The 26,363-nt window shown below is 36.1% G+C and overlaps 1 protein-coding gene across 1 annotated transcript in view; it reads right to left on the bottom strand.

Annotated features, from left to right (window-relative positions):
- Positions 1 to 26,335, bottom strand: part of ARID2 (AT-rich interaction domain 2) — a 93,361-nt gene extending 67,026 nt beyond the window's left edge. The window contains exons 1-3 of the mRNA XM_057366162.1: positions 26,219 to 26,335; positions 25,965 to 26,058; positions 24,746 to 24,843 (exon numbers count right to left, since the gene is read on the bottom strand). Of these exons, the coding sequence (XP_057222145.1) occupies positions 24,746 to 24,843; positions 25,965 to 26,058; positions 26,219 to 26,310 (284 nt within the window). The 5' untranslated portion in view covers positions 26,311 to 26,335. The remainder of the gene's footprint in view (positions 1 to 24,745; positions 24,844 to 25,964; positions 26,059 to 26,218) is intronic.
- Positions 26,336 to 26,363: the final 28 nt, after the last annotated feature.

The raw sequence follows: 26,363 nt of genomic DNA, 5'->3' as shown, positions 1-26,363 counted from the left end.
CAAAAACCAATGCACAGGTGTTCATAAAAGCAATAAATTCTGAGTTCCCCACTAYCTGGCTTTCTGTTATAGGGGTATTCTACTTTGGGTCCCGAAAGGAACATTGTGTGTTCACAGCTTACAGCTATTTCACACACTCAGATGTACATATCAAATACAAATTATGCAGATAAAACTCTGTAACCATCTGGTCATTTAAAGTATTTCATATAAATTGTAAGTGACCTATTTAATGGTATACAGAATGATCCCCAGTCTGTATTTTCTTCTCCCTTTTTGGTGTTTTTGATTGAAAGTTTAGGATGGCAGTTTGCAGAATTCGATGGTATGCTGCTCTTTTGTTTGCACACCAACAGGTGCATATAGAGCCATTAAATAGGCTGGTGCTAGAGAAGGGCACAATAGCCTTGCTCAGCTATGCTCTAGAAATCAATGGAATTACTAAGGAGGAAAAARTAAACTGAAGTTCCAATGAAAAATGAGTTATCATTGAAGGAGTGCCTAGTTATAACTAAAAATGACACTTTCATTTTCCACCATCTTCCACTTTATGACTTACTTAAACAATAATCACTTCCTACATTGGGACTGAAACTGCTCCTGGTCCTCCTCAACCCAGAAAGTTTGTCTGTGGTTCTTCTGGACAGAAAGGAAAAGGGCAGATCAAGGAAATCTRTTACTATAATATTTTAAAATGGTATTCAGTGGTTTTTGCTCTCTGGGCTCTTTAAATACTGAGTTTTCAGTCCCAATCTTTCTGGAAGCAAGACCCTGCTTTCATGCTTGTATTCTTAGGGTGAAAAACCCATCTGACTGAGGAAGTACAGACTTACAATTTCAGTTTAAAACAAAWAAACCAAACCCAACAAACCAAACTTCAGCACACACAACTCATGCACTATGTTCTTGACAGGAGTACAAACTGCAACTAGTGAGACAAGGAAATGAGAGCATAAAAAAAACTAGGTCAGCTTATTTTTGGTACTGTAGTATTACGAATTATTGATATTTGAATACATATTGACAACCTGAATACTCAATTTTTATTTGTCTGAGGGCTATGCTTACCACTAACTTACATAACTTAAAAAGCAAACAGTTTAATACATTAAATCAATTGTGTGCACTAGAAAGCTCGTCTCAAATATCCAAGCATTTGGAAAAGAGACATGAGATAGAAGGGCTACACAGACAGCCCTGGAATGACCTCCAGGATGATTCCATGTATGGAAGCTTGATTCAAGCCTCATTGTCTTTGCTTATTTAATTTGCTTATTTAGTTCTTCCTTGGGAAGAAATTTATTGCTTTTCTTTGCAATCCTCTGTACAATGGGAAGCCGATCTAATTTAGAATGCTACAAGTAAGTGATAAAATRATCATTGCTGGAAGGAGTATCTCTAGCATTATGTCGTTTTAGGAAGAAGGCTGTAGTTTCAGTCATAACCATGAGATTCTACATTAAATGGTTGTTATTGAGCAACAGTACAGTTCTATGTGTACAAATAAACCAAAGGGAAGTATCTCAGTCACCTCTGCAGCTACCTAAGGATGAAAAGGAAGATCCTGACTTCCACTATGTGCCTGCTTCCTAGACCTGACAGGAGCCATCTGGCCCTCTCCAAATGCTTGCAGTTGCTGCCCACTTGAAATAAAAGCAGAGAAGAGCAAGGTGAAGGATACAATGTGCAAATGCAGAGGAAAGTCTTGTACCACTGCCTTTATAACCACAGTTCTACTGTAAACAGCTACTTTTAAAAATAYAGCATGTACTAATCATCAGAGAAAACATGCTATATCTAAGTATCTGCTCAGAAAGACAAATTATAGACTCAGAGACAATGGTTACAATTTTGCCAGGCTATCAGGTTTCAAATCTTTATTTTTTCAGAAAGCCTCATCCAACTCCTATGAAATTAAGAGAACTTACTTTAACAAGCTTTGACTTCATTTCACAAGAAAATTATGAAACCAAGAAGACAAGACCAAGACCTTCAGCCTTATGTCCAACAACAATACATAAAACTGCCAACCGCAAACACGAGTGTAACRTTCACAACTCATTGAAAATGACTGAGCATTATGGTGTTTGAGCACATTTTCCAGGCAAAAGCAAGCACATAAAAGTTACAAATAAATATAATGAAAACACAAAAAGGCACCACAGATAGAAGTAAATGTTTTTCATTAATACATTTTTTACAGTGAATTAGGAAAAAGACACACAATAGCTATTCCTGCCTATTACTGCAGTAAAATTTGTCTTCCCTTTTCTAATTCTTTTGAAATAAATGTCTAGTAAAGTAACAGAAGTTCTGATCCTGATTTGTTTCCAGGTATTTTTTCTGTTGTCGATTACTGACAGATAGCTGAAACTGCCTAGACTGTTTTACATTTTCTAGAAATTACTACAGCATAACTGAACCCCTCTATATTACCGCACATACTTAGTGAGGCAATGTAACTATCTTYCCCTGCAAATACAATAGCAAAAACTGAAAGCCAAGGCAAAATACAGGTAGCACAGCCCTATAACACTTTGCTACAATAGATCTAGTAACACCTTGCCTCTCGAGCCCAAGGGACACAGAAGTTGCAGTGGGCATTAGAAAGCGAAATAAACAATGGTTATTATAAATGTTTAAAGATTAAGGTAGTGAGCACTCTTTCATCATGTAAAGCTTATTACTGAATGACCATAATTAATAATGAATTCACCTGTAATAGTTTTAAGATGTCTCAAAAAAGAAAAGTAAATCTAAAGAGTATGGTTTTTTACTAAAGTGACCTCTCATGTAAACAGCCCATTCACTGTCAAAGGCAACATGCTTTGGAATTGCACACTTGGATATACACTTCACATGCAGCATGAAATATCTAAAATCATATTTGATTACAACCAGAAAAATTACTAAAAGCAGTCACATGCTGCAAAAGCTTGAATAGTTGTAAATTATAAATGTCATAGGACAAGAGTCAGTCATTTCTTCACACAACTCATCATTTTTTAAGGAAAGTATTTGTTGCACAGTATCCTTTCAAAATAACTTATGCAACAATTTGTGCAAGATGAAATACCTAGAAGACAGCTGTATTTTGTATCTACAAATACATGGCAAATGCAGTAGTTTTCATTACTGGCACAGTACTTGAATGCCAGCACACCCAGTTATTCCCAGCTCAAACCTCAGAAACTTCACTGACTTTCTTGCAAAGGACTGAGTGGTTTGAAAACATCCRTAACATGTGCAACAAGAGGTGCTAGGAAACATTTTACCAGCTCTGCTGACATACTAAAGCAGAAACCTGCACAGATCATAAGATAGACAGACTAATAGATATTTCAGTATATGTGTCAATTTATACACACCTAGGCAGATGGAACTACGCTCCCCTGATGTATGTATATATGCCGTAATAAACCATAACAGTTATTAGTCTAGGTGATACTGAAAGTACAAGTAAGACATTTCTGTAGCCACTGTTTTCACTCAAAGAAAATGCGACATTGAATGAGGTAAACTAACCTTAAATAATGGACACAAATGTAACAATATTGTCTGAAACATAAATGGAAACTCCAGAAATAATAATGCTACTTAGTTTACATGCAGGATCTAAATGGTCTAACAGTTCACCTATCTAAAATTTCAACTGGCCTACCCCTCATGTGTCAGATTAGGCAACAGCCTAAATATCTAGAGGACAAACTCCAAAGCACTATTTTCACAGTCTGAATGCTTTACCTGCCATATGCTCTAAAGTTTGGGGTTTTGAATCTGACTTTCACTTTGGAGCAAGAAGTCATTAAGGTTTATAGATACAACATTATGGAGACAGATAAATTTTTCATTTTAACTCTCATGAAAAAAAAGTTAACTTTTCAGAGGCACTATGTAGCTTTTTTCTTGAATGCTTATGAGTGGTCATTGATAAATGGCTATGATAGCAATGCTGGAGGTCCTTACTTTCACGATGCGACATCATTCCATTTTTTTCAACTGGCACTTCAATAAGTGATTTTTGACTATAAAATATTTTTAATTTAAACACTGTAAATTATCACAATTTAAAAGCAGTTAGAAATTTCTTTTTTTCTTAATAATAACTGTAACTACCCATCACATTCAATAAAACTGACATATACCATAGTATGAAGTTCACTGAAAGGGACTGTTGCAGATGCTGCAGYCTTACTGTAACATTAACTAGATTACAGTTCAGTCTTCTACAGATTCTTTTTTCCCCTTTCAATATTGTCCATATTTAAATGGAATCTGAAATATTATTTATTTATTTATTTTACTTTATCTCATATAAGCAACAATAAATTATATTTTAAAAACCCAACTGTAAAACTAACTTATTTTTCCCTCATCTGGAGTATTCAAAACCACGTCACAACCTAATGAGAAATGGAAGTCATTGAAAACCCAGAYGTCATTCAGTGTTGGAAACTGAATATAACTGAACAACGAGTTCTACAGGTGTTTCAAGTTTAAARGATGCTCTGACTTAAAGGTGTGGCCTCACTACCAGAGAAGCTTAAAAATTACACACAAGCAGCATTTGTCATGTTATCTATAATCTGACACCGACATAATCAGACAGAGTGTCTATTTGGTTCCATTATAAGCAATTGTGATGGAAACAATTCTTCCCAAAATACACAGGAGCCAATTTCTGGATCTTCAAAGCAAAAAAAGCAGTAGTTGCATTTATTCCCTCTGTTATAAATTTCCAGTACTGCCTTGCCATTTTCCATTAGTGTGGAAAAAACAAGTAGTTTAAATCACAATTAACCTACTTAATTTAGTACATCCTGAATGACAACTATTTACATATGCAAATTTCATTATGAAGCCTTAAATAATTCTCATTGTCTTACTGGAGTAAGAAAACATTATTTACTACGGTATACTATGCCGTATTTCCCAAGACATTGAAACTCATATCTTAAAAGTACCATAGGTAAGAAACTACTACACAGAAGAACTAGATGCTGCTGTACTTCCCTTTAATAGTCTATTTATACTTTTTCAATGAAGTGCATTGTGAAAAAGTGTTAATTAGTGTTCTGATTTCTGAGACTAACCTAGTTAATCACCATAACTGGCTACAACTTGACATTGTTTCYAAACCACAATACTAACATTTAGTGAAAATACAGTACACATGCCTATCTTTCCTACTCTCATATGAAAATGTAATCCCAAATCACCATATTGTAATACTCTGMACAGGAACCATTTGTGATGCTATCACTAGGGATTGCAGCATTAGATAAGAAAAACAAACTAAATCCTAGCATGGATTTTATTATTTTATATTCCTTATTATAAAATACATTATATTCTCCCCCCTTTTTTCTTTCCTTAAGAAACTTCTGCAGAAWGTATTATGTATTATTCCATTTCACAGTACTTTTAATGGTGCTTCTATGAAAAGCCCAAGTGTCAGCATGTACTGTGGGTTTTTTCTTATTATTTTAATATGAGATTAGGTAMAGGATAAAGATTACTTGTCTTTTGCATTGTCTTTATTTCAAACTTCACCTTTTATCAGTGCATGTAAATATGGTTCTTAGAAAATAACCACCTAACATCTTCAAAAAGGTAGATAAATTTCTCCCATTTTCTACCTTCCACATCTTCTCATTAAGAATTTTACATTTTTGTATCATGTGAAAAAGAGGTGGTAAAAACATTTAAAATTATTCTGCAAAACCAACTGTTCTTAGTAGATCATAGAAGTTCCCAAGCAATTAGATGAATGGTCCCCCCTTATATCTCTACATCACTGCARAACATATCCAGGAACTGTGAGGAGTCATTTTAAGCAAACATATTGATGTCAAATCAGCTAAATAATTCTGAAATTCCTAAATTCTACAGGTTTGGGGGTCATGGTGGTCAGGTTTCTTTGTTTTAAACAAAAACTCCTATTAAACTTCATTTCCTAAAAGGAAATAAGGAARTTACAAAGGAATGCATTACTTTTTTTTCCAACAGCCTAAGAGCACTACAGCACTAGAGTCCAAGAGAGAGAAAGTCATCACCCCAGAAAAGTGTCATGGGCTCTTAGTATCCCATGATGAGTTAGGGAAGACAGATGGCAATTTCCTCCTCTACCTTGTCAAAAGATGGGAAACTTCTGCTGTACTTGCTCAGTTTCCTGTTTTTAAAAAGGAAAAGGGGAAACTGGCACAACTGCAAAAAATTCAGAACAGGAAGGGCTTCAGAAAACCCAAACTCTTCCTTCCCCACATCACTAYTCCTGAGACTGAAACAGAACTTATCATCCTGGCTGCAGAATATGTTACTCCTTGGTCTTTTCATTCATATTCAGTTAYCATTCTGACACGCTGTCAAATTAAAAGAAAGAATGTAAATAAAGGAGAAGGAAATGGAAGAACAGTTAAACTACCTAAAATACAGACAAATAATAATGTGACAATGGGATTAACAGGAGGCACTTTACAGGGCCTTGACCTTGCCAAACTATAGCAGCCTGCTACATCCCACAGTAGTTCTGGAACTAAAAAAGTCTGAAATCACCATAATGGAAAAGGTAAATAAAGGTAAGTAAAGCAGCCTTTCTACCAGGTTAAGTGTGAGACAACTTACATCTGTCAACAACCATAGCTAATTAAAGCAAAAACACAGAAAAAGAACCCTTATCCTTTTAATTTTGACTTTTGATTATACAAATTGTCCCTCAAAGAATTCAAAGGAGTGCTTCTGACATTTTTGGAACAAAGAAAAAATACTTTTTGTTAAAACAGATTATTTTAAGTGTAGATGGAATTCCTTTATTAATTGTTTATTAATTCCTTTTTTAACTGTTCCAAATTCTTCCAGAGTTTATCTTTTAATGCCAACAAGAATATTTTCCCCTCGACCTTTTACAAAGAACATCACAGCAAGAGCCACTCTTATCATAACTATACTACTGTAAAGTTCTTTTATGCTACCGATAATCTGCAAATAATATATGATGCACTTCAGAGATGTTTTTATTATCACAACACTTGTGTATCTTAAAATATTTGTACTTTCTACTACTAGTGTTTGAACTAAAAAGCACATGTTGTAAAATCTTAGTACATATTTAATGTTTTGTAGTAAACACATACTCAGAACTATTTGTTTACCAGAATTAAATATGTTTTATATAATGTGCATTTGGTAGCTCTAAAATGTACAAAGCAATATAATCAGCTTTTGGACTAATCAAATTACTATTAGGTAGATTTACTAGACTACACACCTTACACAATGTGCAACACACTGAACTTGTCCTGAAATTATGAAATCCGGGCACTATTCACGTTCCCACAGAGAACATCCCCAATTTTAAAATCTATGGGAAGTAGCATTATTCACCTATTTGAGACAAAAGGCAAATACATTACCAGTCTTTAAATGACAGGTAAAACATCACTACATAAAAGCTTAATTGTAATTTCTCCTATTCTTCCACACAAGTGCTATGCAGATATCATTACCTTTATACTGGCTATTAAATTTGATACTTCTACTGTCCTTATGGTATCTGATTAAAAAGCAAATGTACTGAAGTCTCTTTACTATTTCTGAAAGAAGACAATTGATTCCTTTGTGYTCATGACCAAAATGTGTGCCACTCTAACTAAAGGTAAAGCAACTTACTTATTTTTGAGGTCACTATGTAAAGCCTAGAAGTCATTGATCTTAATGTTGCAGCAAATAGCACATTTTTAGAACAGCAAAAGGAAAGTAGATTGCTTGCCTTTTTGTATGTATCAAAGTACTGCTTATTCCAGTGCTGAACTAAGGGACTAAATATGTGAAAACCAGTACCTCTAGGGAAAGCTTACTAACATGTAAAAAAAGCCCCACATAATCCATCTGGCTAAAACATACATAAAAATGCGTAAGAAAGAGACTGAGGACAGCTTGTGAAATGTTAGAGAAAAATTGCCTACTAAAATTTGGGGATAGGCTGTATCCCTGATTAACCAGGGCACTGACATTTTGGTATTACCAACACAAAGATATAACTACGACCACGAAGAAAGGAAGTTCCTAATTATAATCTAAACTACCAAAGCACTTCAACATAATGAGACAGGAGATATTAAAGCATCCTATTGCAAGCTGAGAATATGCTCCTTTGTGAGGAAAGTTTCTTGGATATATAATTCTAAGATAGAGGCTACAAAACACCTAGTGCCAGCTAGTCCACAATGAAATTTTTCAATTGCCAAAGTAGCCTTCCACTGCCATTACTTCCTTTTCAGAACTTTACAAAAAAAAAATCTTTAACTAAATCAAATTTATTAGGCTAGAAATGAACCAACTTTTATATACAATTAAATGGGGACAAAATCGTTGAAGCAAAAGAAACTCTTTACTGTAACAATTCACCTGAGCCGGGTATGAATCTCCCGCTCCTGAAAGCCGAATACACACCCCCTCCAACAAAACGGCTACTTTTTATACCCTTTCTCCGCCGAGGGCGTTCCCCACACCTTTTTCCATTGGAAAGRAAAAGGAAAGTCTCAAGAACTTCCATTCTGTCCTGACTGCCTACCTTTCTATCCCCTCCCCTTTTATTTCCTTCCTTTTTTGGTTCAGTCTTTAACCCCGCACCACTCCCAGCTCTCAACAGCACTCAACAGGTCAAACAGAACAAATCCAAACCATAGATAAAAAAAAAATTGAAGAACAGAACCAACACCTTTCATTCTTTTACTTAATAACCATTTTGGCTGCAGCAAAATACTTCATTTCTCACATTAGATATGAAATATTACACTTTCTATACAACTGCAGAATACAGCCCTTAACAATCTGTTTGGAGTCAACAAACATTTATTGTAAGTAACGTTTTATTAAAGCGAAAACAAGCTTGCAACCTTCAGGGTGAGAACTACAGTACAGGAAAATWAACACCCTTTCAACCAAACATGCTTTGTAAGGTGTTCTCACAAAAATATCTTGCTAATCGTAGGGAAAGTCAATTTCACCTACTGCATTGCATTACTGAATAGGAATATGCAATATATTCTACGATTGAGATACATTTTTTCAGGTAAAKGTTTCAGTTCAGACTTAAGACTGTTTCTCGATGATTAACTTCCCAATGACATGTCATAGCACACACAAATGGAAAAGGAACGTAATGTGACTACACATTGACCGCACTTAAACCGCAATTATTGATGAAAAGTTTGGTGCTACAGAGCATATCCCAAGAGGCAGCTGACAGCTGAGAACCAGTTTTAAAATTCTAAATCACTAACATAACATAAAAAATAAGGGGTGGAAGACCAACCACTTGCTCAGAAAGATGCCACTTGCKCAGTAACTTAAGTGKTATTGATAAAAAGCCCACCTATTTTCTTTTTAGACAAAGGTGAAGATGGAAAAATCAGTCCTTCACATAATCTCATTTCACACTTAGATCAACACTTACTTCTCTCTCTTTAGTTTGTTTTTTATGTTGGAGACTGTATAGTTTTTGATTCCCCATTTAACATCCACACTAACACTTGAACATGAGAAAAATGCATCACAATTGAGATACAAAGGTAAAAAAAAGTAAAGCCACAATGTCAATCACATGCAGCAAGTAAGAACTGTTGTTCATTGGCATGATCCTGCAGCAAACATACTTCCATGGGATGTGCTTCATCCAAGGGAAGATGTCCTTACCTTGCATAGCATGAGCTGGATTACTGCCAAGCACTACAGCTCTGGTCTTTGAACTGATCAGCACTTAATAGAGGTCTGTAAGAGCAGTACGTTACACTTAAAAAGTAAAAATAATGAATAGAAATTCTGACAGACTTTTTTTTTAAGTACCATTTGAACTGCTTAAAAAAACCCTCAACGCACAAAAATAACTAACCAACAAAACTAATTCCAGAAACATAACTAAACTGGTTATAAGGAAAAAAATACAAAACATTACATAAATAATGCTTCAAATGTTCTGCTAGATGGCTCCTGGAATTTATCATCTTCTTTTTTGGTATTTCAGTTCCCACCCTAAGAAAGATCCACCTACCAAGGATTTGAGCCTTGGCAACATCTAATTTAACTGTATTTGTTTTCAAGTGCTTCTCTATTCCCCCTCTGACAAAAAGTTCAAAACTGTACTAAGGATTCTCTTGTTCCCTTACTGATGGTACAAAATTTCCTAACAATGCCACATTTTATATTTCATTTCTTACACTCCGTTTCCAACCTTAACTGCTTTGTATTTAGTATTGCTCATAATAAGCAATACATCTCTGGTGTAATTAAATTTTAACTCCATGCTATTTGTACTCTTTTCACCAAATACCCTCATGCTGCTGTTGTAATTTTCTTTGCTTGTGTGTCTTGATTATGCAAAAATTTCTTATCATCAAGGAAATAGTTTTTAAGCAAAATTCACTCTCTTCTGCACTCACCCCACTCCATACCACCTTCACGCTTGCAACTTTTGGCATCACCTTTCCTTTAATGAACTCTGCTATTTTTCTTTCTTACTATAATCTATTGTTGTCTCCTTGATCATCAGTACATAATCTTCTTTCAATTATCATGGTTTTTGCATATAAAATCTATACACACACACTCTACATGACAACCTCTGACTCAGAAAGCTCTCCTATTCTAGGACCACTCCCAACAAAATGTTCCTTATTCAGCTWTTATGAAAATACCAGAGAAATACCAACCTCTTTCATCATCACCTACCTCCATTTTAAAACTCGCTAAGATCCTCTGATCTTTCTCTCTCTTCTTCATTTAGTATCCACGTACGTGCTACTCTGATGTTTTCTTAAGTTTTTACTAAATCAATCAACCATTCTCATTACACTGATGCCAAACCCCCTATTTACCTCAATTTGTAAAAATTTCCAAGGAGACAACAAAACTGTTAAGTCTTGAAAATCAGTTAAGTGATAGGACTCAATCCACTACAGTAAAAAGTAGTTTAAAATGGGTAAAGAATATATATAATTAATACATATCTAAATACATGGAGTCCTTTCCTCTATATTCTCTGTGTTGTTGTTCCTGCTTAGCCTATAATGAGACTTCCCAGTGTAAGAGTGGCAACCTACAGAAATTCAAAAGGCAGGCAAACAAAAAATCCCTTTCTTTAGAGAAGATTAACCATAAGGCCATATAAATACCATACAAAATTTGATTAAAGGTAAACAAATAAATAAACAAGAGCAGTAATAAGCAATTCAAAACCAGAATCTGCTAGCTTGTCTCTCTGAACAGCAATGAAACCCTGATGCAGTTCTCTGTGAAAGCATACCTCCACAACTGAAGACAACACAAGTCCTAACCACTTGCACAACCCTAAAAGCAGAGCTTTTATCACTAACCATGACTATATCACTACTGGGGGGCAATGCCAGCAGCACAGCAGCCACTCAAGTGACAGCAGGACTGTCTGCTTGAAAAGGGATACCACAAGCTGCTATTTAAGATAACAGCAATAATTTCTGATGTACATAAGCAAGCAAGAATGACGACCTATGCTCTTTTTACTCTCCTCTATGCACTGAGGTAGGACAAGGGGTAGAGAAAGGAAATTATGTACCCCTCTTAAATAATGTATTGTTTTTATTCTCTGGAAATATTAGTGCGGCTGACAGCTCAAAACAGAGTGGCAATAAGCACTACTGTTAAACACAAACTTATATATCTTTAGCAAGAAAATAGCAATTAATAAAAAAAAGAAATTCCAATCATAGCAAAATCAAAATCTATGTAGCTGGATGATCATCTAATGTAACAGAAATTGAAGAATTGCATGAAAAATACAGTTTGTCTGTATCTCCAATTCACCTGCCCTCTACTCACTAATTATTTTGATCAGAACAACTTAGATTCCATAACTTTGAGTAGTTTTAAACAACTGCCATTTTATACATTTTGCTTAGAGTATGTTGAGTTTAAAAGCTGTCTTTCCAAATTCTTAAGGCAAAGGACAGGCAACAGTTTTGTATCACATATGACCAAGAAATATCATAAAGAAGCAGTAGTTTGCACCTATTTCCACCTGTGATATCCAAACTTGATCTCCAAATCTTTCTGTTGCTATGTATAAAAACATTATTAGAATTTTGGAATGTTTGTTCCATTTAATATTTTCCTCTTACTGAAAACGCATTCTTAATATGCATGCAGCATTAGAAGCCAAACAGGAAATCTAAACAATCTATCTCAAGCTGACATCCAGACCTGTATATGCTCTCTCTATATACCTATACATGATGTATGTACTTCTTATATAATCAATATACAAAATAAAGTATATACAGAGATTACTAATTTTCTCAAAATGACMGTAGCATTTGACGAAATTCTCACTATTCCACAGTGATAACCTTAGCTTTCCTAAGTGCAGAAGTACCATGAAAAAATATTTTCCAGGATGATACCTTTCTTCCTGCAAACTATTTAAGGAACAGATAAAATCCTCTATATGATTATACGGAATTTTAAGCCTCTATGGTATTTTAATATAAGGATAAACATAACAGTAAATGTGATGATGGCAGGGTTTTTTTTAAACCAAAATGAAAAAGGTAAATTCAGTGTTAATGAAAAATATAAACTAACAGAACAGAAATTAATTCTGAAGATGTAGCACTGGTAATGCAAGCAAAGACACAGAAGAACCATTCTAAGGTTTGTACCAGTAAATCAGAATCTCACTGTAGAAAAGCAGATGGTGCAACACAGTGCTTTACAAATGACAGTCTTCACTCACCAGCRACCCAAGATCTGGGAGAAAAGTCCATTAATGTCCAGTGAACAATTTAAAGGAGGGAGTTGGCTACTGAAAACTAACTTATCAGCATTTGATTACATTACCCCTCCTTTTCCTTCTACACTATCTACCAAACAGTAGATGTCTCCAACATTCCCACATTCCTATCTCATGGTCCAGTTGATGAATGCACCCAGCTCACCCAACATTCGTATTTCTTCCATTTGCAATTCAACTACCTTTTCACAAAAGGTCTCCTCTCCTGCTCTCATTAAAATAACTCCAAACAGCTTGTCTTCACTCTCTCTTGGCCTACAGGTGACAGAGAAGCAGCAGTGTTTTATCTGGCCAAGCTGGCAGCAGAGCTAGTATGTGCCTCTGGCTGGGTACCTGACTACTCAGAGCGCATGTGTCTCCTGCCAGTCCAGCAACCCAGCAGTACCTGTGCACCTTACATCCTCCAAGCCGCACATCTCCATCAGCTGGCTGACTGCTCAGGAGATGTGTGTCATCCCAAAAGGCAGCTGCTATGCCAAGAAATACATTAAGTCTCAGAAGCCACAAACAATAGAACACATCCCATCTAAGCCAAAAAAGCCTTGAGGAAAAAGCCAAGGGGAGTAACTTACCCCTGCTGCCCTTCTGTAACAGCATCTTGTACTGGGCACCTTTTAAAGGTCCATCCCGTAAGGCCATCAGGTCCACAATCCTACATGTTTATATTGTTGCTGGTATATTATATGATATGTGAACAACKATATTTACCTTGTGTTCATTCCATTATAACTTTACATCATTATTTCCACAATGTAATAAATGTTTTAGTTGTATTTATTTTGATATTGTGGATACCGGAAATTAGCAATACTAGAGATCACACTATACCAGTGAAAATATAATCCAAAGAAGTAAATTCTTTGTAAGTTTCTGAAAACAAGAAATAATGGTAATAGCTTTTTCTTTTCTTACTTAACTTATGCACTTCAGTTACTCCACCAAGAAAAGCAAGCTTCCATTCATTTATTCATATAAAGAACAAAAYCTGTAACTTTTCATAAACTCTTTAAAAAGGCAGCAACTGCCAAAGTTTAGTCTGCAACTTCTGCTGACGTGGAAGGACCTGAAAACCACTAATGAACACTCTACACCAATTTCACTCTTCACACCTAAGCTTTGAATATATCTTTAACGACTTCACGACTTTCTATCCTTGCTAAAGCAGGCACATTCTATGTTAATATACATGGTCCAGATGTTACACATCTGACCTTTCCAAGCACACTGCAGGACTGTCACAGGATGCCACCAATTTCAGCCCACCTCCAAAGAGGAATGAATACTACCTAAGCAAATCTGATGCAATTCAACATGGTCAAAAGTCTACAAACACAGCTCTTACAGCAAACCTATAGAAGCACCAAATCACCACAAAACTAACAAAATATTTTTGCTTTCTAACAGGCACATAAATCTATGTCACACAAATAGCCATACAGAAAAGTATCCATATACTTAGGAAAGYTGGGTGTTTGATTACAGTTACATGCAGAACAGCAGATAATTTTTAAGTCACCTTTTTCTTTGATCTTAAGAAGCACTTTCTTCAACAGCTGGGCTAATCCTGTTTACAATACAATTAAACTGCTTATTAGGAGAACGAAAGCTACTACAGAAAAATGAGTTTTGTATACTGGCAATATAAAAATCTAAGTAGAAAAGAAACACTGTGTCATCTACTACAGAACATACCTTTCTAGGAATCTAACTATATTTCAGTAACAACAGCATACTGACTATGAGACATATTAACAAAACAACACTAAAAACAATTAAACCACTGGCACAAAGTATTGTATTTTGATTTTCTAACCTTCTAYATTTTTACTGTGATACCATCTGCATTGATTAATGTAACACCTTTCTAATAAATAAGTTCACTTTACATAAACAGAGAAACACATGGCATTAAATAGGATAACAAGTTCAGCAAAGATGGAAGGAAACACAATAATTTGAAGCATCTGGGAGAAAAAAAAAAAATACCCCAAAACCCCATTTACTAAAAGTATTCCAAGCTGTACAATAGTCAGGGCCTTGTATATTCTTCAAATTCAACTACACACAATATTTCACTACAGGGGTCAGCCTTTGCACATACCTATGCTGAGAAACAATATTTTCACTAAAAAAAAAATAGAATAAAAGAAACTGTATTTCTATGCCTTAGAGTCATAAAAATGACCTTGGAAAACAAGTAAAATGTACACCAATGCTGCAATGTTTGACTAGGTCCTGCAGACTACCTGAAAACACATTTTTCAGGTGTGTGAAATATCCTTTATATATTCATCTAGATCCTGTGAATGCTGCATGCCTACAGCTGCAGAATTTGTTTTTCAGGTACCACAGAATCTATTAGTGTTTTGCTGTAAAATTCAGTATTTTACCGTTGCTAGGCACCTGACATTTGGTGCTGTGTCCTCTTGCCCTTTTACCTGCATACATCCTTTCTTTTCTTTCAATTATCTTACAATTAGAAATTCATTTGATTACAGTAAATATCCCATGTGCAGTCGATGGGTACGGACAACAGGGGGACAAGGAATAGAAAATTAATTATGGCCTGTAGTCAAAAGATTGAGAAGATGATGATTAGCAGAGAATGAGAGACAGAAAGACCCGTGAGCTACACAGCCTGCACAAACAGGAACACAACAGTGAATCCCCCTCAGTCCACAAGCAAAAGAAAGCATTTCTCAATYGACCCATGTGGGTAACACAATGGAAGGCAAGACAGTGGAGAATGGATGCCTAGAAAGCAAACTCAAAACCTCTTTAGAAGTAACTAATATTGAGATTAATCAATTACCACATTGAATGATGAGTCAGAATTATGTGTACATTGATACAACAGATTAGTACTGCCTAGGAATTCATTCCCATTTCTCACAGAGAGCACAAGGCTCTACTGTAAAAAATATTCTCTAGAAACACAGTTGGACATTCACACTTACAGGAGGCAATTCCTGATTTTTTTCAGGTATTTACTGTGCAACTGTGGCATTATATGAACATGTACGGTTAGAAATTCTAATTTTCCTGGTGTTTCATAGATGGTATTGGGGAGTGAAAAGCAGCCAATAGCTCTGTAATCTACAACATTTCAAAGCTATACTATCACCCCAGAGTAACAGAGAACATCTGTGAATTCTGTAAGATGGCACTGTTTACCTGGCCAGTGCCTGGATTCTACATAATTTAATGGAGGTCACTAGAAAATGGACTCTTCAGAGCAAAATAACTGGGTAAGGGAAGAACTGTTCCTAAGTTTATTGCCACAGATTTTCTTCTAATATATAGATTTAAAAAGCAAATAAACTCMTACATATAGTTCTGCATCTGTCCTACACCATAATAATTATTAATATACTCAAAACATGCTAGATTAACCCCCAAAGTAAACTATTTTCATTTAGCTTAATTAAGCCACGGGGATACACCCCAAATGGAAAGTTCCCCCAACACATTACATCGCAGTAATACAGGTTGTTATGGCACTTTGAAGAACTTGAACAGAGCTACTCAGAGTTAGTAGAAGGATTTGGTGATTTACAGACCTGAGAATCTCTGCACATGGCTTACCATGGATGCAATAGTAACCTTTGGACTAGGAGGCAGAGGCCAACCAGAACACGTCACAGCACATAACAATGGAGAAATACATGCAGCTGTAAGTATGGCCCATCTAAACTTTAGCAACCAATCATGTCAAAAGTCCATCAAACTCTGAGAGAAAAGCTCTCTGAAACAGCATGACTGCCTTACTTTACAGGACTTTTATGTCTCTTAAGCAGCTATGGATTGACAAGTAACACTGTAAATTATTCTGAAAGACTAGTAATCTCAACACTTGCTCCTCCCACACCAATAGAAAACAGTATGAAGATAGTTCACTCTCACACAAATATGCTCCAGTGCATCATTCAACAAAACTCCATTATAACAGTATGTGATCTCCCTTGCAGAATAGCCACCTTGCTACAATTTATCTGGAGTTAAAATAAATGCCCATTCAGCTCGAAGACAGGAAAACAAAAAGTGGAGTACTACTCAGCTTCACTACTTTATTGCTTAAAATGTAATTCAGGTCTGCTTAAGACTTGAACTTGTTGCTTCAAGGAAACTGTATCTGAGATGTGATACCTAGCTCACTAATCTAGTACTTCAGGCAAAGCCTAAACTCACTATTCCGGGTACCATCTTGCTGTTTTATTATCCTTCCTTAAGATAAGCTTCTTTCTTTCAACTGTTTCAATATTTCTCTGCTTAGGTGTCCCAAGTTAATTTATTCCCGAAGGAATAAAGATTGTTCTTCCTTTCATCTGTGCTATATTTTCTGTTTCTCAACACTGTAGAGGGCAAACAACCTTATCAATAGTTTTACTTTTCTCATATAGTCCTAATTTATATTCATTTTCAAATATTCAAGATAGGACACAGAAGCATGAAGAGACACAAACCTGCATTAAAGAGCTTACAGTCTTATACTTCTCTTTGAGACAGGTAAACAAACATCAGTATAGCCACTTTATAAATACAAATAAAAAGACTGCAAATTATTTAAAACCACAGAATCAATATGTATCAGACTGGTAACCAGAAATAAGATCACGTGATGGGATCTCCAGCCTACACCAAATCCCCTCAATGAACTGTGTTATCTTGTAATAATGTGGACTGGTACTGCAGTTACTCCAAGCACTCCCAYTTAAGCTGTAAAACACCACTCCAACACTCTGAACAAGCATTTTAAAACAAAACACRGCAAAACAAAACACAAACAGCTCATTCTCATGATCTTATATAGTTTTCAGTTCTCCAATTCACAGGACATAACATTAGAACTGCTTGAAAAATAAAACAGCATTTCTCAGCTATTGATTAAAGAGGAATTTTAAAAGAYAGTAACAGCAGTTTAACTAGGGCTCAAAATGAAGAAATTTGCCTGTCAGAACTGGATTCTAGCATTATTATAAAAACAAACAATCACCTTTACTGTATTTGGATTTCATTCTTATTTGACATGCGCTCTCAAAGTAAAAATATGAACCCCTGTGTACCTCTAGTACCTCATCTGTAAAAACTAATAAATTATATTTATCTATTTCATTACTAGGAAAAGTGGGGAAAGGGTTAAAGAAAAAAAAATATGAAAGTCTTATCTATTGAAGCTCAACTGCAAATAAGCAAGATAATTAAAGCCTACTAGCTTCAGAATGAAGTTAAGCAAACCAAAAAACAACCAAAACCAAACCAAACAACTTTTCTTAGCCCAGGCTTATTGCATTTCACAAGGAAAGAAGTAATACCCTTGCATTTCATATGCATTCTTGATCTTGTTGTAATATACTTAGCATTCATTCACACCTAAGACATTATTAGAGATACTAATAATTATAAGGCATAAATTCATTTAAATACTGTTTCAGTTAAATAATAGAAAATGGTCTTAAATGAAAGTTTCCACCAATTCTTAGAAGATTCAGTAGGTGCTAAAGTCACCACAGTTATTACAGCAATGCCAGAAACTTGCTCTCTGTAGATTATTAGTTCTGACATCTGCCCAGACAAACTTTCAAGTTAAACAATCAGATTCTGCATTAAAATAGAAGAACAACATTCACCCCTCCCCAAATGAACCAGTATGTTTCAGCATAACAGCAGYAACTTAGGTAATTTCTACAAAAATATTGCAGAAAATAATCAGAAAAATGTTAATGTTTATCACACTAATTTTTCACTACATCTGCCACCAGTAAAGASGAGTTTATCCTCTGAAGGAGAAGCTGAGAAACTGATAGAGGCCAAAGTCATCTGCACAGTAAACTGGTGTCACAGCATAACTTTAACAAAGAGCAATTTTAGGGTAGCTATGTCCCCTTTAACCTGCTGCTTACTCCCCTCACATGAGTCCTAATAAAATTGTTCTATTATAAAACTTCTGTTTTCCTTTGAGCAGATTTCCCAGGAACTGTAACAATATCCATCTAGATAAATAACTTCTATTGAGAGACATTCTAATATTTTAACAACCAACATATTTAATTTCCCTAAATAAAGCTTTATTGTATGAACAGTAACTAGTCTTGATTGTATGTTGGCTGCATCATTCAATACATCTGAAACAAAATTCCCCCTTCAACTGTGTAAAATACTCACTTCAGATTGTAAGAGAAAGGAGTTACACATMTGACTGAAATGTCCATTATAATTTTTGTCTTGAGGGGGGCAAATTTTAAGAAGAAATCATAAAAATGCCATCCATGTATTTGTTTCCTGTCTTGCCAGTGACTGCAGGATTTGGGACAAAATTAAGTGCAAAAGATTCCACTAAGTCAAGTTCATAGCTATGCAAGGTGAAAGCCTTCATTATGGCATTATTCAAGGATGGACAAAATCTCTAACGTCAGCTGGTCTGTTTCTCTGTCATTCCTAGCTCATTACCTGTTGCACATGTATTGGTGTCCTGGCCAGGTTAGTGCCAAATGACCCATGGTGTGGGGGTTCTCCCCACTACTCTGCTTGACATACTGTTCATACCAGAAGGTATTCAGATATATCTTGGGGGCTTTTGTGCTGCTGTCAGCTCTGAATTTTCTCCTCCAGTTTTATTTCAGCTTACATGTTAACATAGCCTCTTATTTAAAATTATCTCCCTTTTAACTACTTAGACCCTTGAAAATGCTTGGAAGATATCATTTCCCCCTCTCACACAAAATGTTAATTGAGCCAAGGAACATATTTATTTTTKTTTTAAATCTGTTAGTCCCTTCAGCCTTCATTTTGTTGCTCTTCTGTTAAGTTGCCCCACCTGCTGCCAAAGGGTCTGAAGCATAATAGTACTCCAAACACAGTCCCATAAGCTGGTACAAAAATCCATCTCACATTTGTTGAACGTTTGTTCAATGCCACTGTGGATGCTCTGAATTTTACAAAGTCTATATATCATATTGCAAATTGGGGCCTGTCCTTCCTGTCAGAAGCATGCACAAATCCCTTTCATATGAAAGGGAGTTGGATGCACACAACTGACAGGATTATCAGGCCCATGGTATCACTCCGATCCCTTTTTCAGCAATACTGCTTTCCAGGTTATTCCCTCACAATGAATACCTGTTTTGGATTATGGGCCCTTGACTGTTTTAGCTTGCATTTTTCAAACTAAATCTCATTTGTACTTTCCAAGAATGTGCCCAATTTCTTTAGATAGCCTTTTTTTTCTGCCCCTACTTGTGTTTAACTCTTCTCACTATCATTATCTACTAATGCTACAAGTGTACTATTCAACCTCTCRTAAAGTTAAGCAATGAAGACACTAAATATACCTAAAATGGCTAAACTTGTATTACTACATGCATATGTAAGCACTGATGATACTCTTTTAGCACCTAAAACTGCTGTGACTCACCAAATCTATTCTTTATACTTCGTTCTATTTTTGTTTATGGTCCTTCATCCAATTTTTCATTCAGATGACTATCCATATACATACATAATTTCTTAACAAGAGATTTTGAGATGCATTTGAATTTCATAAAATATAAAATTTTACTATAGCTACAACTTTCTATTCATTTACTGGGGCCTTGAATCTGCAATCAGATCTGGCAAACAAGCCAGTCCTATACTTCTCCATACTCACTGATCTGTGTGCAGATGCTGTTGCAGTATCAAATCCTAATTTTAAACATTATGCAAGAATAACCAAAAAAACCTTTCTTAAAGTAATTTTTGCTTAGAAAATTCCAGGCTTATTATTATTGTTTCCTTGATATTTCTGCCATTATATTACCAAGAACAGAATCCCTTTTATCTAGTTCTTAAGCTCATGGTTATTTTATTCTTTCCCCCTATATTTTTTTTTAAGAAATCCGTACTATTGTTTAATTTCTCAGAGGCGTCTTGAAGATCAAATGACTTACAAATATCTTTACATCTTTCAGGAACCCCCTCTATTTGTCATCAATAACTACTTTGTATGGTTCTGGTTTTTAACTGCTCACTGTTTGTCATCCTAGTACATACGGAATTTCAAGAAATTCAGCATAATGGCTTGTCTTAGTAATAACTTTATGCTCATACAACTCTCATGTATGAGCTGACCTCCTTACTCTCTACTTGACTTCCCCTTACCTGCCCAATATTTACAACAGCAATTTCTTATTCACCTAAACTACTATTAACTAATTACTACTGCCTTTGCCAGAAGCTTACAATATGTATGGGCTACCCACCTTTCAGGAATCCTCTGCAGAACTAAGACAAACTTCTTTTATCTTACAGCTAGTTCTTTTKTACCATTTGTCTCAATGCAGATAATTAATTTTAAAAAGTAAACTGATTTTCAGTTCAGCTACGCATACTTCAATTCAYGCATTTAAGTTTGCAAGGTCTCTCACTCCCCCAAAATAGATGAAGATCCACAACAGATATAAATGAATCCCTTACACTCACATGAAAACCAGTAGAACCTTATACCAACACGTGAGGTCATATCAGCCCAACTGTTTGCAGGACTGTAATCTAATCAACCAATAAAATTTAAAAAAAGGCAATATTTCATGTTACCTTTATTTTTACCTACTTTATGTTTACCAACAAAAATGTAAAAGTACGTTGACATTACTGATGTTTACATATTAGCCCATACTAAACTATTTTCATTAACATTATAATTTTTCGAGTAGCATTTAGAAAATGCCTTACTAATTCACCTTGATTGAGATGAAACATCCAATCTGCACTACATCTAAGGAAATTACACTCTCACTTGCTGTAAAGTCTTACAGAACTACATTAACAAGTACAGTCTATCAATGGTTATCGGCACTGTGGCTTTTGACTGCTCACTAAGAACCACAGCATATAAATTACTTCACCTGTAAGACAGCTCAGAGCAACACAGGCACTAAGTTTGAATGGTTCAGACATTCCTTATTATAAATTACTTTTTACAATGAGAGAAAAGGGAAGGCAGTGCAAGGGAGAAGGGGCAGATAGGATAGGCAATCATGTATTCAACTCACCTATCATAAAACCTATCAGAATTCTATCACAGGTTTAAACAATTTGCTTCTTTAATGAAGCCTAGCATACATTCTCAAAGACATACTGCAAAATTCTAGAACAGTAAAATAATCAAGTTATTTAACCAAAAATACACACCTCAAGAACTAACTAGAAAAACCATAACCCAATGACTGTTTTGCAAAACATTCCATTTGATCAAGTCAATAGGACTACTGACCTCACACAAATAAATCAACTTCCTAAATTGTTTACGTAGTAATTTTAAGTAAAAATAACAGCACTATTCGTGGCAACACAGCAAAAGGAGCAAGTGGTCCATGCAGCTTGATATCTTATTTCAGTCAACACTCTATGCCAGATGTTTCATAAAAAGTAGCAACTTCCATCACAAACCATCCCAAATCCAAATCTGCAAATGTATTCATGTAAGTACACCTCACTGAATCCCTCTGAATTACGCAGGGTCTCCCTCTGCCATGCAGATCCCTCACTTCACAGTACACATGGCATACCATTGCATAAAAATTGAAATAAAAGTTGATAGGCCTCAATTTGTTTGGCTTGGTTTGGAAAGCCATTGCAGTAGTGAGGCCAAGATCATAGTCATACTTGAGGTTCACAAGACACACGTTTTTCTTTCCAAGGGTCATTGCTCAGCAGTTCCTGAAAATCCAGCCTTAAAAGAAACCTCAGATGTTCTTCAACACAGACAAGCTAGACCCTTTTAACGAATTTATCATTAGAGCATTTTTGCTTTCCCTAGAACCAAACACCATTCCCCTTAAAYCTTCTAGGTTAAAGCTAAACAAATGTTAACCTAGCAGACAGACATGTATACATACAGTCTTAGTACTGCTCATGAACTCAGTTGGGAAACAGTTCACATCCAACTTAGATTATATGAGAAGCAACAGTGAGTAAAGCAGCAATTCAGAAGAAACAAAAACTAAACAAAAACCTAAATGATTACTAAAAACCAGTCCACCCCAAAACCAACAACCTTCATAGTTTATTTCAGAATGGCCAAAGTAAATCACAGACATTATAAAGCATTTTTAAAGATTCATCATCTTAACTGTTTATCAACTTTTTTCCTAAGTTCCAAATAAACAAAACCCCTTAAAATTATTTATATGTAATCAGYTATATATGTATTCAACAACTGTCAATTAAATAATGTCAATACCAGTATACCAGTAATAAAAATAACAATTTTGTATGTCTGATTCTAATTTTAGAAGTAGTACAGTATTAAAAATTAATAGTTATTAGAAAGCTAAATTAACACTGTGTTRACTGTCACAGCATATAATGGCTTTCAAAATACAGATGAAAACAGAAATGACATATGATCTACTGAAAAGTTAGGTCATTTAAACATCTACACATTTACAAAATATGGGAATAGAAATAGAAGGGTAAAAACCTGCAAACTATCATTTTGCAAATTGTTTGCAAAATCTAGTCAAGTAACAAATTACATGGTCCAACAGAAAAAGTCAAGAAGCAAAAAACTACATTCTATGATGTGACAAATCTTCAGCAAACACTATCTCAATACTATGTAGGAGAGGAGCAAAAAAAAAACAAACCAGGGAAGGATATCCTAAAGCAAGCTTCCCACTTAAAATTTCTAGGCCTGCCACCAATCAAAAACTTTGCTAAAGCTATTAACAATGTAGGTTATTTTCTTAAGCTGGATCTTAGAGCAATCATATGCCACCACCAAAAAAAAAMCCCAAAAATTCAGTAACTGCAAATATCTGACTAAGGTTTTCCAGACATCATTGTAACTCAATAACTGCTCCACTGTGCTATGAACTCTACTGCTTCAAGCTGGAAGTCAATCTAGGACAACCAATAGAAAGAGCACCTGTACAATTACTGCATTTCCTAATTCAGGAGGCCAAAGTAGAGACAGATGAAGCTTGTGTATACTCAGCTCACCAAAACAGAAATCCAAATGCCTATACTTATTTTGTATATATGGCACATCTGTACTATCATTAACTGCAATGAAAAAATACAGTAATTCAGAAAAATAAACTTACATTCCTTAACCAACACACATATAACGTTATTCTAAATGAAATATAAGTATCCATATATATAGCATCTAAAACAAGCATGTACACAATCATTTAAAAATCTTTCCCACAAAGAATAATCACCCAAACTTAATAAAAATTAATTTTAAAAAATGTAATGTAGTATCTGAATAGTAGCACACACAGTAATTTAAAATATTCAATATGAACTCCATGGTACAATGAAAAACAACCTGTATCACAAAAAAAAAAAAAAAATCATTTCCAAGGAATGCAATTTTTTTTAAACCTGCAGAAATTTACCATTTTACAAGTAACAAAAAAAAATATTTAGCTCTTTTTACTCCAAAACAGAAGAGAATAATATATGCTGCTGGTAATTGATAACAAAGTAATTTGTGCAAAGCAATCTACCTTCCTGCAGATGCATTTTCATTCAACGTCTGACCCCCCTAAGCAGTAAACAAATTTACATATATCAACACATTTCAGTGCTCCAAATATTAACCTAAGTTTCTATAACTACAATAACAAGATCTTTTAGTAACAGTCCTTTATTACCGTCATTTTAAAACAGTCCAAAAAATGGCCTYTAACATATATTTTTTGTGTACTTGGTATCCCTTCAAAGTTTAAGGCTTRCAGATGTAACATAAAAATAACTACAAACAGAATCACCTTTAACTGATCACTGCACCAGACAATAAAGGAATTACAAGTTTTTTCTGCTTTATTTTATAGCATTTTAAAAGCGTAGGGATATTTTTATTATTGTACACACTGAAAACTAAATATAATCCCGCACTCAAAAATACTACTGSAACAGCTTGATAGCACTCACCGCAAGTAATACTGTTTTAAAGCGAAGGCAGCGTTAGAACAACTTCTGGGAAAGTTAAACTCCTCTACAATTTCTCCCCACTGATTCTTCTCTGATACCTGTCAAAAACAACACACAGGCCCAGATACACAACGTACACGTAAACATGTTGCTGACAGCGAACATCACAAAAAAAAACACAGGCTGCCATGAAGCAAATAGATAAATATATAAAAAGAAATAAACATGAATGTATATGGGATTTAGGACTATATATTTTACTGACAGTCGGTAGTGTTCCCCCTTCGTGAATAATCCCGCTTCTCACAGGTCTTTTACTGCATTTATTTTTTAACATACACATTATTTTTTTTCGGGGGAAACGGCCGGGAGCGTTGGTATTGTTTTGGGGTTTGTTTGTTTTTGTTTTTACTGCCTGGACAATAACCAATCGGGAGTCCCTCTGTCGCCCCCTTTTAAATCCTAACGCGGTCCGTTAAAAACCCAAAGAAGTTTAAAATAATGCAGGGAAGTGCTGGCGGGGGCGCCCCCTGGGCTGCGGGGCGCGGGGGCGCCGGCCCAGGGGGGTCCCCCCAACACAGATCCACAGACACAGCGAGGCCTTTCTTTTGAGGCCTACATTTCTGTCCCCAGCCTTGAAGCCTAAAGATGGCTATTTGATTACACACCGTCTTGGGTGCCCCTTTTGTTATTTTTCCCCTGGAAGGGCTCGGAGGGCAGCGCCCGGCCCCCCCCGGCTGCGAGGATCGTTCCCTAGCCCATGCTCCGTGCCGATTATCGATGTTAAACATGCCCGCTAATTTTGAGTTGCACTAAAACTGCACTCAGACTCTCTCCTCTGTCTCTCGCTCTGCAAGAGAGACACGCACAGAGCTGCCACCACAGCCGAAAGAAGCCTCATCTCGCCTCCCGCAGCTCCCTGCTTCCCCCTCGCCTTCCCGCGGGAGGGGGGCATGGGCGAGGGGGTCCGGTGGAGGCGGAGGAGGCAGGAGCGGGGTGCGCGTCGTACCCCCGGGTCCCCCTCCATCGCTCCGCCGACAAGGCCGAGCCACCAACCTGCCTGTCTGCTCGCTTCCTCCTTCCACCCCCCACCTTCTMTAACCGGCTTTAAATAGGACGGTTCCCGGCCACCCGGCTCCCCCCGCCACCCCCGGGGGTCAGAGGAGACTTTTGGGAAGAGGTTAGTGGGAGGGAAACCCAAATTAAAACTTCCACTCACCTTCCCAAATCCGCCTAAAGTGGTGACTCTGGTATAGAGAGCGTGAAGATCCAGCTCCTTCCCACCCACCACAGGGATCTTCTTAAAAGGAGACCTACCAAAGGAGATACACACAAAACACCACAACTTGTCAGCTCTGCCCCCTTTTCTCCCCTCGCTGGGGCTGCCGTGTCCTTCAGGGAAGGGGCTGGAAGTTGGATCTGGTCGGTTTAAAAGCCTCCCCCCCTCCCGTTCCATCTCCCCATTTTCCTCACCCTCTGCTGTGGTGAAACTGACGCAGCTCGTCCAGGAAAGCGAGTCCCTTTCTCCGCTGGTCTGCGTGGTTTTTACCCGTCGAATTTGCCATTTTTGTAATAAAAAAGGTTCTCGTAAAAAAAAAAATCCAATTAAAAAAAAAAA

This window comes from Malurus melanocephalus, unplaced genomic scaffold (assembly GCF_030028575.1).
Source record: "Malurus melanocephalus ecotype Western Australia unplaced genomic scaffold, MMel_1.1 scaffold_60, whole genome shotgun sequence".
Taxonomy (NCBI): domain Eukaryota; kingdom Metazoa; phylum Chordata; class Aves; order Passeriformes; family Maluridae; genus Malurus; species Malurus melanocephalus.
The sequence above is the reverse complement of the archived record's forward strand: the minus strand, read 5'-3'. Positions and strand labels throughout refer to the sequence as shown.